Source organism: Pelophylax lessonae (assembly GCF_965119305.1).
Source record: "Pelophylax lessonae genome assembly, chromosome: 8".
Classification (NCBI taxonomy): domain Eukaryota; kingdom Metazoa; phylum Chordata; class Amphibia; order Anura; family Ranidae; genus Pelophylax; species Pelophylax lessonae.
Window position 1 is genome coordinate 53,169,595 of NC_138775.1, and position 14,547 is coordinate 53,184,141.

Sequence of the window (14,547 nt, forward strand, 5' to 3'; positions counted from 1 at the left end):
CCATGCACACTGGCTTCAAAATCGCTGCTTCTACAGGAGTTTAGAGTTTTGCCTGTAAAAGCAGCTTCCCAAAGTTATCCCATGTATCCATGCACATTAGAATGTTTTGAGGCATATTTTAAGCTCAGCTTTTAACATCTGGTAGAAAAAAATGCTAAAAACTCCTGAAACATGCACAAAAAAGCTCTTTATGAGCACTTTTTCTGCCAAGGGAACTGCCATTTTTTAAAATCCCAGTGTGCAAAGGAGCCTTAGTCTCCATGCCACCCTGCAGTCACATGCAATTATGGAGAGAACAGTGCTGATGTCATTCTGTCAGTACCCATTGTGGAAGAAGATCTGAAGAAGAAGGGGGCACTGCCCATCACATGACTGGCCTGAAGACATCAAAAAAAGGTATGTAAAAAAAAAAAAGGAAAAAAACAGTGGGACAGAAGTCTAGGGTTGAGCTTTAAAGTGATTGTAAAGCTTTAATTTTTTTTAATTAAAATAACAAACATGTTATACTTACTTGCTCTGTGCAGGGGTTTTGCACAGAGTGGTCCAGATCTTACTTTTCTCCTGGCCCCAGCTTGTTATGGGGGCACCTGAGCTGAGCCGCTGCTCTGTGTGTCCCTGCCTCCTCCGTCTCCTGATTGGCTGTGATTGACAGCAGTGGGAGCTAATGGCTCACGCTGCTGCCAATAGCCAATCAGAAGCACGAGTCATTAGGGAGCAAAGGCTCTCCTGGACATCGCTGGATCGAGAGGGGGCTCAGGTAAGTATTAAGGGGGTGAGGGGGGAAGCTGCACACAGAAGGTTTTTTTACCCCCATGCATAGAATGCCTGAAGGTAAAAAACCTTGTGCCTTTACAACCACTTTAAAGTGAAACTCCTGGCTAAAAAACAAAATTTAACGGAATTGTATTTTTACATATGACTAGCATAAGTACCTGAATTTGCATTATTATTACCCCTGCACAGCAGTACTCGGATTGGAAGAGGACAGGGCAGCAATCTCAGCCAATCAAGCTCCACTGCATATACATCTGCTGACAGACAACATATTAATAGTAGGAGAGAACAGAGTGATAACTCATCAACGTGCTGCTGCTCCTTCAGTATCCAATCAACCAGTTGCATGTAGACACCACTGTATTCAACTCTAGCAAGGAAAGTGATGTCCCCCTCCTGGTTGTGCGGTCTTTCGGATGTATATGAATTACAAAAATAGCTGGAGAGATTTGAAAATCCTTTGACATATAAGACTGCTCACTATATTTCAACTGGGCATTTAGCTGTTTGCCTGGAGCTCAGATTTAGGTGACATTATAGTTTTTTAAAGAGAGGAGCAGACAAATCCCTACTATATCAAGGCTGTTTTAGCAGGTGAGGCACAATTCCCATCTAGGGTAGGCATAGTCAAAAAGACTCAGCAAAGGGTTTAAACCTGGTGGCAATCCACCAAAACAAACTATTGGTAGGGTTCTACATTAATACACACATGTACTTAGCCAAAAAAATTATATTCCAGGTGCGTTTAGTTTATAGAGCTTCTCTGCCAGCCAAACCTTTTCAGAATCAATTGCAGATTACATCTAGAGTATTGGAAAGCAGTGATGGGCCGTCCAGCATGGAAGCAGCCATCATACATCCAGCTGAAATATTACAGACATGCAAACTTTTTTTTCCTTCTCTTACTTTTCCAACAACTGGCAACCATATGCCCTGCAGATAAGACGTCTGACAGCATTTCTCGCTAATAAAGAAAAGCAAGAGCAGGATGTAAAAGATACTTCCAAAAAACACAGATGGGAAAGTGTTTTTGAAAGGAAAAATCAACAATAGAGCACGCTGTGAAAATGACTGGAGGTGACACTTAGAAATGTGAGCAATTACTGTTTAGCATGAGAGACCTGAGATCAAAGGACGTTTATAGATGCTGCACCGAGTACAGAGCGCACAGGCTGGGTGGCCCAAATGATTCCTATTTATCCTGAGTACTTCCTTCAAAACCCAATCTGCCTAAACTGCCTCCTAGGACCCAAACAAGTATACAAGATCCGGAGAACTTGGCCATGCATTTACGTAATCGCCCCTTGCTTGTTGTTACAAGGCCTCTTTCTTTTGGTGCCATTTTTCAGAGCAGCCGCTGTTTATGTGGCAGAGCTGCTTTAACTGTTTACTCAGAACTGTCAATTTAGGCTCTGGCAAGATGGCAGCTGTCACAGGTAAAGACTAATGTGAAACACAAGTTCCCCTACGCAAGAAAAACACATTAACAAACACACACAGAGATTTTCTTTTCTGTAGAAAAAGTAGGTTATTATAGAACATATCTGATTGAACTTTTATTATGATACTCGGCCCTTCCAGTATGGAATGGGTGCTCAGGCCTGAGTTAAATGCTGTCATTAGACCGACCAGGAGGAGGAAGACCTTAACCTTGTGCAAACTCCAACATGGAGGTTACACAGAGCTTGGATTCCTGTGTCCAGGAGGTACGTAGTATGATGGGTAGAAGTGGATAAGCTGGGTGGCAGGAGATGGTTTTTCTTTCAAAAGAGCATGCCGATTTTCCAAGCATGGTGAAATCAGACCTGTACTAAAAGAAATGTGGAGTCTGGTCTTAAAATACTGGCTGCCTTCCCATCTGAGGTTCCAGCATGTTCTGAAGAAATCCAAGTTTGAGACCGCACTCAGGGTATTATGATGAAATCAAAGGTTTCTTTATTCCTCAAATAAAGTAGACAGACAGTGTACAAAACAGACGTGTCCGGTTGACGCGTTTCATGACGTTGTAGGTCACTTACTCATAACCAACTCCAGCATGTTCTCAGCCATTGTTTTGGAACATGCCTACATACTCTTCTTGGTAAAGAAAAATATGGTTAAAGCATTTACATACATCACTGGCGATGTTCAAGCAGTGAGGGGGCAAAGAGACACAGTGGGGTTGATTTACTAAAGGCAAATAGATTGTGCACTTTGCAAATTAGGGTTGCTCCAAAACGTAGTAAATTAGGTAAAGCTGCACTTTGCAAAGAATACTCAATAACATTCAAGGAAAATAAAATAAAAAAACAGCACTTTTGCTTGCACGTGATTGGATGATGGAAGTCAGTGGAGCTTCTGCTCATTTACTAAGCTCTGGAACAACTGCTCTTGCAGTGTGCAACTGCCCTTTGCAAAGTGCACAATCTATTTGCTTTTAGTAAATCACCCCCAATGTACTCATATGAAATAAAGAATCACCTACAGACCAAAAAAAAATATATATTACAGGTAATCCATGTATTTTCCTTTAAAGGTCTTAAAGTACAAACAAAGACCCCTGTCTAAACAGGTACCAAATCCAGGTACGGTGATGCACTTGACTTTATAAAGTAAAGAAAAAACTTCCTTCACATTCCCTGACTTAGCCAAATTCTGTTTCATTTTACATCTCACATGCTCCTCCTTCTAGATAGTGCAGCTTACTGTGGAGATTTTTTAGCAAAAGAGGCAGTGTTGTCAATCCAGAAAGCAGTGGACTGAACTAGGTGTAACAAGGTGCTAGCTGACAAACCACAGGGTTATGAGCAGTGACAATGCTGATAGCCAAGACCCTGCATCATTTTTTCATCCCATTGTATTACAAGCAGGCACAGCCTACATGAGAGTGGCAACTCTGCTTTTGTTCAGGAGCACTGAAGCATTGTTGCCACACAATCACAGGAAGCTGCATTAGGTGGACCACTACAGAGAAAACTGTAAGTACATTAAATGCCACACCACATATTGTTTTTACTGGGAGGCCATCGTTTTTTTGTTATTTTTTATTAGATAGTATACAGTAGTTACATGTCTTTATTAACTAGGCATACAACAGATTTAAGATAAAATCAGTGGAAATGTCTACTTTATGAGATAGTGGGGTTGATTTACTAAAACTGAAGAGTGTCAAATCTGGTGCAGCTCTGCACAGAAACCAATCAGCTTCCAGATTTTTCTGTCAAAGCTAAAATAAAGCAGCTGAAATTAGAAGATGGTTGGCTACCATGAAGAGCTGTACCAGCTTTTTCACTCTCCTGTTTTAGTATGGATAGGGTGCATAGGAAAGCTCAGATAGGGTACCACCAGAACAAATTTGCGATGCATAGCACCTTGCTCCTGTGCTCAGAATCAGAGCCCCTCGACCACTCCTACCACGGTACTCATACTTGGCATCCCCAATGGCTAAGGCCTTGCTACCCTCTAAGACCAGGGTAGTCCAGAAAGTACTGCAAACAAAAAACAAAGAAAGGGCTCTGAGGAAGAGGCAAAGCCTCCAAACGCGTCAGCCGTCATTTCATCAAGGACAGTGGACATTGATACAAATTGATCCCGATGTTTGAATTTGACATGCTGGTTTACACCATTGTTTGTGAGTAGTCACTTTTACTTTGCATTAATAAAGCCTTATTGAGGATAATGCGCTAGGCCGGTGCGCCCTTTCTTTGTTTTTTGTTAGGGTGCCACCAGTATGATGATATTTACCAACAGGCCATTGAGCAAGCAGGAGGTGGGATTGTGGGGTAAAGCTAACAGAAGTGTAGGGTCTGAAAGGGGTTGTCTCCCTCCTTACTCAATATAACCATACAGCAGAGCAGAGGTAGGCTAATCACAAGAGTATCTGCATTTCCTTACAAATCCTTTGGCAGGTAAATCATTCTCTACATATGCGTTTTACTGCGTATTTAGCTATTTGGCTGGAACTGAACTTTATTTTTTTGTGCTTAGATCCTCTATGTTATCCTTCCCTTCCAGCTATTGAGTGCATATCTCCCCTGAGGTCCACACAGATGAGCCCGCTGGAACGCTAGCAAAAGGATAAGCAGTCTGAAATTTCCTCGTCTCCGCTTTAATCACAGGACGGCTTTGCCTGCAACATCAGCACAATACATTGACTGCAAATCAAAGGCTGCAACCTTTTATTAAACACATTACATTTATCCATAGGGATGACGCACTACAGACGCTATTTTAAAACGGAGCTGGAGGCTGTCGGAAGAAGAATCTGATTAAAATCTCATAAAGAACAAACATGGGGCAAAAGATTGTGGACCTTGGGTGATGCAGCACCGACGTATCCTATATTTTTCTATACTGCGTTAAAATGCATTGTTACCGTAGTAACTAGCACATCACAATGTATTTATAGAAGCTCCGAGCTGCAGAGAGCTAATGTATTCAGTACAACAAAATATTCTCCCCTTGGCAACGAGGTAACTGCAGAGCGATGTCAGCATTAATGATGAGAAATGGTAAGTGCTGACAAAAGTGCCCATATCACACCATTACCGTTAGACCCCTCCCCCCACAGTCCGCACTTGCTCCAAGGGAACTTCAGTGTAATGTGACAGGTTCTCCTAATGGCTTAGGAGTTAATATATTACATTTACTGGGGCAGATCTCTACTTATCTATAGCCACTGGGACGCTGTACACATCTGTGCTGCTTATACCGCCATCCTCTCAAACATATGGCACAATTGGACAGAATCTTTTAGAAAATTAGCTATTTAAAAAAAAAATACAATTTTAGAAAAAACATAACGGGTTGCCAGGCATGCAGGCATAAATTAAAATTATTTATTTAGTCTTCTCTAGCTAAAGAAAAAAAATGGTAAGTGCAGGAAATTCATTTTACTTAGGTCTTACCAGTAGAAGATTGATTGCTACAGATTACTTCACTTATAAGCCCAGTACATATGTTTAAAACCAAACAGATCTGGCTGCAAAACTCATTGCCAATCCAGAGCTGTCACAGTACTTTGCCACATGATGTTCTTAGTCTTTTAGATAAAATGACAACCAGCATAACTCAGAAGACTGAGGGAAGTCCATTGCCAGCTGCACTAGGGGGCAGTGTGGTGTGCAATTTAGCGCATCACACAGCTCCCCCTTTTTTCGTTTTGTACAAACTTTATGTGAAATGTAAAAAAATACACTTCATTCATATGCAGGCACAGCAGCACTATGCTCTACAGTACTGTACATTGCCATGCAATTCTGCACAGTGCGCTACAATAAATTGCAGCATGCCTGCATTTTGTTGTAGCTTGCTGTGGGGCAGCCCCAGGCTGCGTTGCAGTGTGAATGGGACAAATAGGAAACAATTGTTTCTTGCGGTGACAGACCTTTTACAATGCAGTAAAATGTCTTTTACCACAGTATACTGCTGCTCTCTGCACCATCGAGGATTGCCTACTGATGGAGAAGACTGAAGAGGACAAGAATATAAAGTCAGATAAAATACTCTTCTGTTTATACGAGGTGGTATGAAAACGTTTAGAGACTCGTTTGGAAACACGCCAACAGATGGCAGCACAAGGCTGCATGCACAATCACAGGGATCACCAACCTTCATAAGTCAGTATGCCAAAAGGCATCTTCCTTTTGGCAGCACTAATGGCAAGTCCAATCAGTCTGGTAATGCTGAATGTAAATCAGATGTCCAGGTGTCCATGGCGTCACGCTAGGATGCAGTGGGCATTTTAATGGTTAGAAACCGGCAGTGTCTTTATGGAAAGACGCTATATGTGATTGCATCTGCTTTCTATAATAAAACATTTCATTCTACAAACAATACTACCCTATGAGCGATTCTCTTGTCTTTGGGCCCCCTTTGAGAGCTTTGCCTGGTTTTTGATCATCATCACCTGTGAAAGTTTGGAATATCGTCCATCCATGCAGGTGGGATCTGGAGACGGGATGAGCCTGGGCTGTGTCATACGAGATGCTCTATTATTACCAATGGGATGGTAAGAGGCAGTGTGATCAGTGGTGTGGTGGTGGTAGTTTATTCATCTGCCATGGAAGCCTGGACATCTGATTTACATTCAGCATTACCAGAATGATTGGACATGCCCTTAGCGCTGCATCTTTCTTTATAAACGTATTGACATAATTCGGCAAGTTTACAGTTAAAGTTTACAGTTATGCGTAAACTTGAGATCCAGCTCAAAGGTTGCTGCTTTGACACCATTGCGGAGATCCACGAATAGCAGAAGGTGCTTGACATGCTTCGAAAAGACTTTCAGGACACATTCCAGAAGTGGCAGGAACGCTGGGAGCGCCGTATTTCTGTGCAAGGGGACTATTTTGAAGGTGATAGTGTGTAAACGTAGATAAATAAAGTACTTTCTTGTAAACAGAACTAGTCTCAATTTATTTTAACCCACCTCGTATATGAAAGTTTACTAATTGAAAATTATCATTAGAGGTATAGGGATTAAATTAATAAACCTAGAGAGTGCAAAATCTGGTGCAGCTGTGCATGGTAGCCAATCAGCTTCTAACTTTAGCTTTTTGAAGTAAGCTTTGACAAAAAAAAAAACTAGAAACTGATTATTTTCTATGCAGAGCTGCACCAAATTGTGCACACTATCCTGAATCCCTCAAACGAAATTAAACTAATTAAAGACTAGGCACATCCACCACATTTGCTTTGCCAAAATAAATTTGCAGGGCACCCCTGAAAAACCAAATCCAAAGGGTCAATGCTTTGGAGCACCCTATCACAGCCCTCAAATTTTCCACTTGCCTGCTCGCATTTTGCAAGTGGAAAATTATGTAGGGCGAGCTCCGGGAGCGAGAGGAGAGGAAAGCTGGCCAGCCGACGGACTGGATAATGTCAGAGCGAGGATCATCCCACTGTAACAGTTTTAATTGTAATTGCCGGGGCGCTCGCTGACACACACAGTCCCGCCACCTAGCCCGGCTTCTTTGATAGACAGAACACCTGGCCAACCAGGACGTGTGACGTCTATCAAAGAAGCCGGGCTAGGAGGCGGGACTGTGTGTGTCAGCGAGTGGCAATTACAATTAAAGCTGTTACAGTTGGATGATCCGCACTCTGACATTATCCGGCCAGCAGTGGCATACCAATGGGGGGTGTCAAGCCGGTACTCGCGCCGATCATCTCCTCATGTTAAGGCAGCTGCTCCCTCGGTCTGTGCTGCGCTGCTCGTAGGGGCTGGAAGAAGGTGAGTGCCCAAGGATTGAGCAGCCTCCCTGTGTGACTGGATAGGAGGAGCGGCTGCATATAAAGGAATTGCTGGATGCCTGATTCTCCTCTCTGCAGGCATTCAGCGGTTGCAGGAGGAATATGGAAAGATCAATTTCTCTATATGCAGCCGCCCCACCGATCCTCCTATCCAACTTCTTTTTTTCTTTTGCTGGCCCCCCCAGTGTTGTACAGCCCTCTCCCCCTCTCCAGCCCCTTGGTGCTCTTCAGCCCCCCCCCCCTTCAGCCCTCCCAGTGCTCTTCAGCCCCCCCTCCAGCCCCCCAATGCTCTTCAGCCCTCCCAGTGCTCTTCAGCCCCCCTTCTCTAGCCCCCCCAGTGCTCTTCAGCCCCCCCCCCTCTCTAGCCCTCCCAGTGCTCTTCAGCCCCCCAGTGCTCTTCAGCTCCCCCCCAAGCCCCCCAGTGCTCTTCAGCCCCCCCTCCAGCCCCTTAGTGCTCTTCAGCCCCCCCTCCAGCCCCCCCCAGTGCTCTTCAGCCCCCCGTCCTTCAGACCCTTGATGGGCACTGATGAGGCTGCACTGATGGGCACTGAAAACGTTGTTATTAATATTTATTTTTGTAACTTCTGCATTAATGCAAAAAGATTTAACAGTGTAATTTTATAAGATAATTTATGAGGGCGTGTTTAGGGGCGGAATTAGGGGTGGGGCAGGGTAGGAGTTGGGTGGGGCAACTGGTGGCGAGTAACCCTTAAGGCCTGGCTAGTAGCTCAGAACTTTAAATTTTGAGCCCTGCCCTATCACATCCCCAAATATTATGTGTTGCCTCTGCAGCCTATTGAGAAATAGCTGAATGCCAACATTTTAAAATTGCATTAGATTGAGTGGATGGATTTCCTTGATTTAGGTGCTCCTGGGACATCCCAAAGCCATAAATTTGGAAAAGACAAAAGAGAGAAAAAACATATCGCTACCCTATGGTGCCAATGGTATGGTTCTTGGTTAGTATGTAGGGGTGGGGAGAATGACAGGGTTTCTTTAAGAAGCTCACTGTAAAAGACTTCTGTAAGAGTCCTCAAAATCTGTCCATTTTCCTTCAGCAGATAATCCAACAAGCCTGTATATGTGATGGAGCACAATGGGTAATGAATACTATGATTCATTGTCCTGCCTTACAAAGTCAAATACATCAGAACCATTGTGTAATGCTTTAAAGAATGTTACAGGCCAACCACTAAAACCTAACCTAGACGGATTGTGTATATTTTCCGTAAAGATAGTGGAAGAGAACAATTTTATTAACAGTCACTCAAAGACCTAATAAAGAGTTGGATAAATGACTTTTATTTTCCATGTCTTTAGAATTAAATGGTGCGGTTTACTAAAGGTTAGGGCTAACAGTACAATGAAAGCCTATGTCCTAGCCCTGCTTTCTCTATTCTTGTTACAAAAATTCCATTCACTTCCTATCCCAGTTACTACAAAAGAAGTGAGGGAAAATCTCCCCAGTGTGAAGAAAGACAGCAATACAACCCCTTACAGATTTTGTTATTATACAAAATAAAATGGCTTGAGCTAGAGTTTATTCCAACAACCACTGTCCTATTGGGTGGTAAACACGCAGTTCACCTCCTTCGCATGAGAATGGTGGTCTACCAAGAAATTTTCCTACACATCTGTACTCCAGATGTTCCAGATGCAAACATACCACACCTTGCTGCCCTTTCAGCACTGAGGGAGTCCCAACATCAAACTAAGGAAAACACAAGAAAGAGAGGACACACCAGCCTAGCACATAATCTCATTGACCATTCATTCATAAAAAAAGAAGTACATGTATCTACTCACAAGTGTTGCAACATACAAAGCTCATCAGGAAATACAGTTCTACAGTCAGCTGACTGTGCTTCTGAGGTTTGGGAGGATGTACCCTGGATCCAATCAGGTAAGGCATTTCAAGGGATAAACCCTCTTCTTCAGAGCCAAAATCTCTGACAAAGAGAGTTTAACCTTCGAAACACGTAAGCCAATCATATCCAGGGTACATCCTCCCAAGCCTCAGGAGCACAGTGAGCTGATTGTACAACTGTATTTCCTGATGAGCTTTGTCTGTTTCACCACTTGTGAGTAGATACATGTACTTATTTTTTTTTTTTTTTATCAATAAATAGTCTGAGACAATGGGCAAGGCTGGTGCACCCTCTCTTTTTTGTGTTTCCCTAATGAGTGGTATCAAAGCAATATTACAACCGTTTTATCAAGTTTGGTAACTTCAATCTTTCGAATGCTGTAGTACCAGTTAACTTCAACAACCAAATAAACTATTGTTATTATCAATCACAAAATGGTAGAAAGGAAAAAAGTTTTGTTGAATGCACCACTGAAACACACCATTAGCCCCCATTTACATTGGTGCAATTTGACATGCCATTTGACGGGTCAAATCACATGTCAAATCGCAGCCTATTGCCCAAAATGGCACCATACCGATTTCCAAAAGTAGCTCTTGCACTACTATTTTTTTGAACATATTGGACTAGGTGGGACTTTAAATGAGACCCAAGCTGGTGTTGCCCGGCGTCTCCATCCCTATAACAAAAAACAAAATGAGGTTGAAGGATTGTAAGAGGTGCATGAAAGTCAGCCAGCCCCCAGTCTGATGTACTCACCCTCCAGTCTGTCACCAACCAAATAAAACCTGTCTCTTGGTACAAAGAACAGGGGTTTAGTTGACACACATTTGCAAACGCATGTGAAAGCTGCAGAGCTACTTCACGGCACCCTGTTAAATCTGCAGTCCTATACTGGATGGATGGGTGTGAACTAAACCCCTGTTCTTTGTACCAAGAGACAGGTTTTATTTGGTTGGTGACAGACTGGAGGGTGAGTACATCAGACTGGGGGCTGGCTGACTTTCATGCACCTCTTACAATCCTTCAACCTCATTTTGTTTCTTGCACTATTTTTGGCGACATTGGGGGTGACTTCAAAAGAGATCTGTGCATGAACCATGTATTTCAGGTCACCCCCGAAGTCGGACTGAAATGCGGCTTTGAAATCATGTTAGTTCAGGTGAAGTTTCAAAGCCATTTTCAATGTGAACTAGGGCTAAAGGGGATTTCCAGAAAAATTGGAACTCACTCATTCCTACTCACTACATTCAAGAATGCTACGTAGAGTAACACAAAAGGGATCCATGCCTCCCACGGGCCCCAGATTTAGAATTACAGAAATGCCATGCCCTTTAAGGGGCAACATATAACTGCTTTAGGAGCCACATATTAGCACTTGCCTGCTTTTTTTTGTTTCAGTATTTTTTATAAAAAAATTTCATTTCACAACATAACATACAAGCAATTTTAAATAAGCAAACAAGCATATGAACCTTTCTGAAAGCTGACAGCCTCCGGTAATACCGAAAGGGCATATATGAGTGGGGTGGGCTAGAACCAAGATAAAATCAGTAAACAATACGAATTAGGCCCTACATGATCCCCAGCTCTCCTACTTTAGGGCTCTGCCTTGTATGGGGTCCATAAGAACAAATGGGACCCCAAGGGAACCTCAGTGAAGTCAGTTTGGGAAACACCACCCTATAGGAAGAGAAAGGAAGAAAGGAAAGGAAAGGAATCACAGAGAAGAGAAGAGAGCAACAAAGATGGAGAGTATTGGATAAAGGAGAAGTACTTCAGGGTTGTGAAAAGTGGGGTACTTGGTGCCAAATACACGGCAATTCCTATATGACCTATGTAGGCTTGTCTATGCGGTTTACAACTACCCAGCTTGGGGGTTCCCCTCCAAATACCGAAGCCACGGGCTCCAGACCTTTTTAAAAAGTTGCACTTTATCAGCGAGTATGGCCGATAGGCGCTCATTAATCATTATCCAGGATAATTTTGCTTTTAACAGTTCGAAGGGTATGGCAGCCGACTTCACGACCTTGCAATCACTATCCTGGCCGCCACAAATATGAATCTGATTAGCAATGGCGTGTTTCGGGGTGCCTTCAGGGATTTCTGTAAATTCACCTGGGTCAGGGAGTAAATAAATTTGTACACCCTTATCCAGTATCGTCTCACCTTAGGGCACTGTCACCAAACATGGAATGCAGTACCCGGTTGACCACAGCCCCTAGCACTTGCCTGCTTTAAAAGAGAACTTGATGGGAGGGAAAGAAGTCTGCAGTGTAATTATGAAATCAAGTTATATTCTCTTTCCCCCTTATATGTATTAATATTAATACAGCACATAAAGAGAATGGTGGAAAAAGCGAGGTAATAACTTAGCTGCACTTATACTGATTTTCTCTGTTTAAGGACACACATTCTGTAAACTGTGGGCAACAAATCGCACACTGACTTACCTATGTGTTGTGCACAGGTGTCACAGTACTCCGCATACAGAGATTCAAAACAGTTGCAGCAGTATGGACGTCCTTCCTTCATTATGTATCTTTGGCCTCCAAGAATCGTTTCACATTCAAAGCAACAAAAGTGTTTCATATGCCAGTGTCTGCCCTCCGCTTCTGTACATTCATCTGCAAAAATTATCTAAAAGAAGAGGAGGAATCAGTTTTTCTGAGCAAGAATTATTCAAAAGGTGGTGCAGAAAGTGAGCAGCAAAACCAAAATGAATCATCAACCTAAAATACAGTTGAAAATAAAATTCCGTTCAAGCTGAGATTATGATGATCTTGTGCAGTTTTTTTTACATTATTCACAAGTCGCTCACACAGGACTAAAGATCAGCTAGCAGTAGTTAGTCATATTCTTCTAGAACATTTTGTTGCTTCTCCAAGCCACTTCACTTTCAATGAGTGTCAGGAAGGTCTCCCAGCATTTATATCCACACAGGTAGCACAGACACCCTAATCCAATCACCATGGAATGTGTGTGAAGTAACCTTAATAGGAAAAGTTACCCATAGTGCTTGCTCAATAATAAAGTGCATGAATATTTAATGTTAACAATACTAATATGCTTCTAAATAAATAAATAATAGTGCTTGAAGTAAAGTGCATAAGTGTTGGTGTAAAATCCGTATAAACAAATTAAAATCAATTCCCGTAGCATACATAAACAAAACATAATACCAATTCAATAAATTGCATACTGTAAATAGATCAAAATTTCAAGTTCATATGCAGTGCATGAGATGTATAGTAATCTCATAAATGTTCCACATAGTTCATAAATTGAAGTGACTTCTTGTGAAAAATGTTCAAAAAAAATATGTATCTTTGTGCAGTGCAGGAGATAAAGTGCGAGTGCTCAGTGCCAGGCTTCCCAATCAGATATTGGTGTCACTTTGGTTTCCACCGTGGCTAGTAGTAAAAGGGCTCACTCACTGGAACAATTGGGTCTTATTGCCTTATGGCATTAAGACCACATAGGCTTAATTGGCCCCCAGGGCCGGGATGGGTCCCCTCCAGGTAGGTACCTCCGCTTTCTCCAGTAGTAGCTATCACTCCTCTGCTGCCCTTATCCAGCTGGGTATGTTAAAAGAAGGGAGAGCTCCAGATAGTGCAGTATTGTTTTAAAAGATTTTATTGCACATAGATCCAAAAAATATTTCGCACGATCAAAAGACAAGTAAAACCAAGTAAAAGCGCTGTCACATATGGAGCTGTGGAGTGGAGAGCGGTAACTACCGGTTTGCGTTCCACCCAGCTCCTGTGACGGCATGACGTGTGTTTCATCTTACAAGTTTCGTCATTGGTTGACGTCTTCCGAGGTCATGGAATGTGTAGATGTAAATTCTCCAAGAACAGGATGTTATATGTAAAAAGTTGTGGAACCACCCTGCTTTGGTTACAAAATCTCATCCTTGGTGTCAAGAAGTCTGCATGTGTTTATGCCTGGAGAATAGGGAGGTTGTGCAATTTTTTACACCTCTCATCCTTTTCTTGGACACTACACATCTACGCATTCCATAGTGTTTTGATTAAGATGCCTGTGTTACCTGCGTGGATATAAATGCTGTGGCATATTCCTGGCTCAAGCTACTTCTTAAGTTCACCCCAGTGGGCACAATAAGCATACTGATGTGAACTGAAAAAGTGGCTTGAGCCAACCATAGACGGTTCAGCAAGAACCGACCGAGATTCGAATCATATATTCACAGGCTGTTTGATCAACTTGGGTGTAACCAGCCTGTCAGATTTTGCATGCGATTACTGCCAGCAGCTTTAGCCGCTAGCAATAAACACTGCGTGTTCTCCTGGCCAGGAGAGCTTCCCTCTCCCGCCTGGGGAACACAATAGCTCTGCGGGAGTGTTTCCCAGATCAACACTGACTGTGCTGATGGGGGAATCAAGTGATTTTCTTTCCTGCAATCCATGGTTGCAGGAAAGAAAAGCGCTCCAACTATAGCCGGCTTTAGAGAAGTTACGAAAAGTCTTAGAGAACAAGTCCAACTGAACGTAACTATTACTAGTTATGACATGGCCTAGATAAAGAAGAGCCTTCACAGACATAAGGACTAAAGACTCTTGATGCCCCTAGATGTGCCAGATGCCTGAGTGGACAATCAACAAGCACCAGCGTTGTAAAATAGGTTTAAGGGTCACATGCTTGCCATTCC

At 42.7% G+C, this 14,547-nt stretch overlaps 1 protein-coding gene across 2 annotated transcripts in view; it reads right to left on the reverse strand.

Moving 5' to 3' along the window:
- The window catches only part of PRICKLE2 (prickle planar cell polarity protein 2), a 462,431-nt gene that overhangs the window by 45,001 nt on the left and 402,883 nt on the right, over positions 1–14,547 (reverse strand). For both annotated transcript variants that reach the window (XM_082265402.1, XM_082265403.1), the window contains one exon: positions 12,329–12,515. In XM_082265402.1, the coding sequence (XP_082121528.1) occupies positions 12,329–12,515 (187 nt within the window). The remainder of the gene's footprint in view (positions 1–12,328; positions 12,516–14,547) is intronic.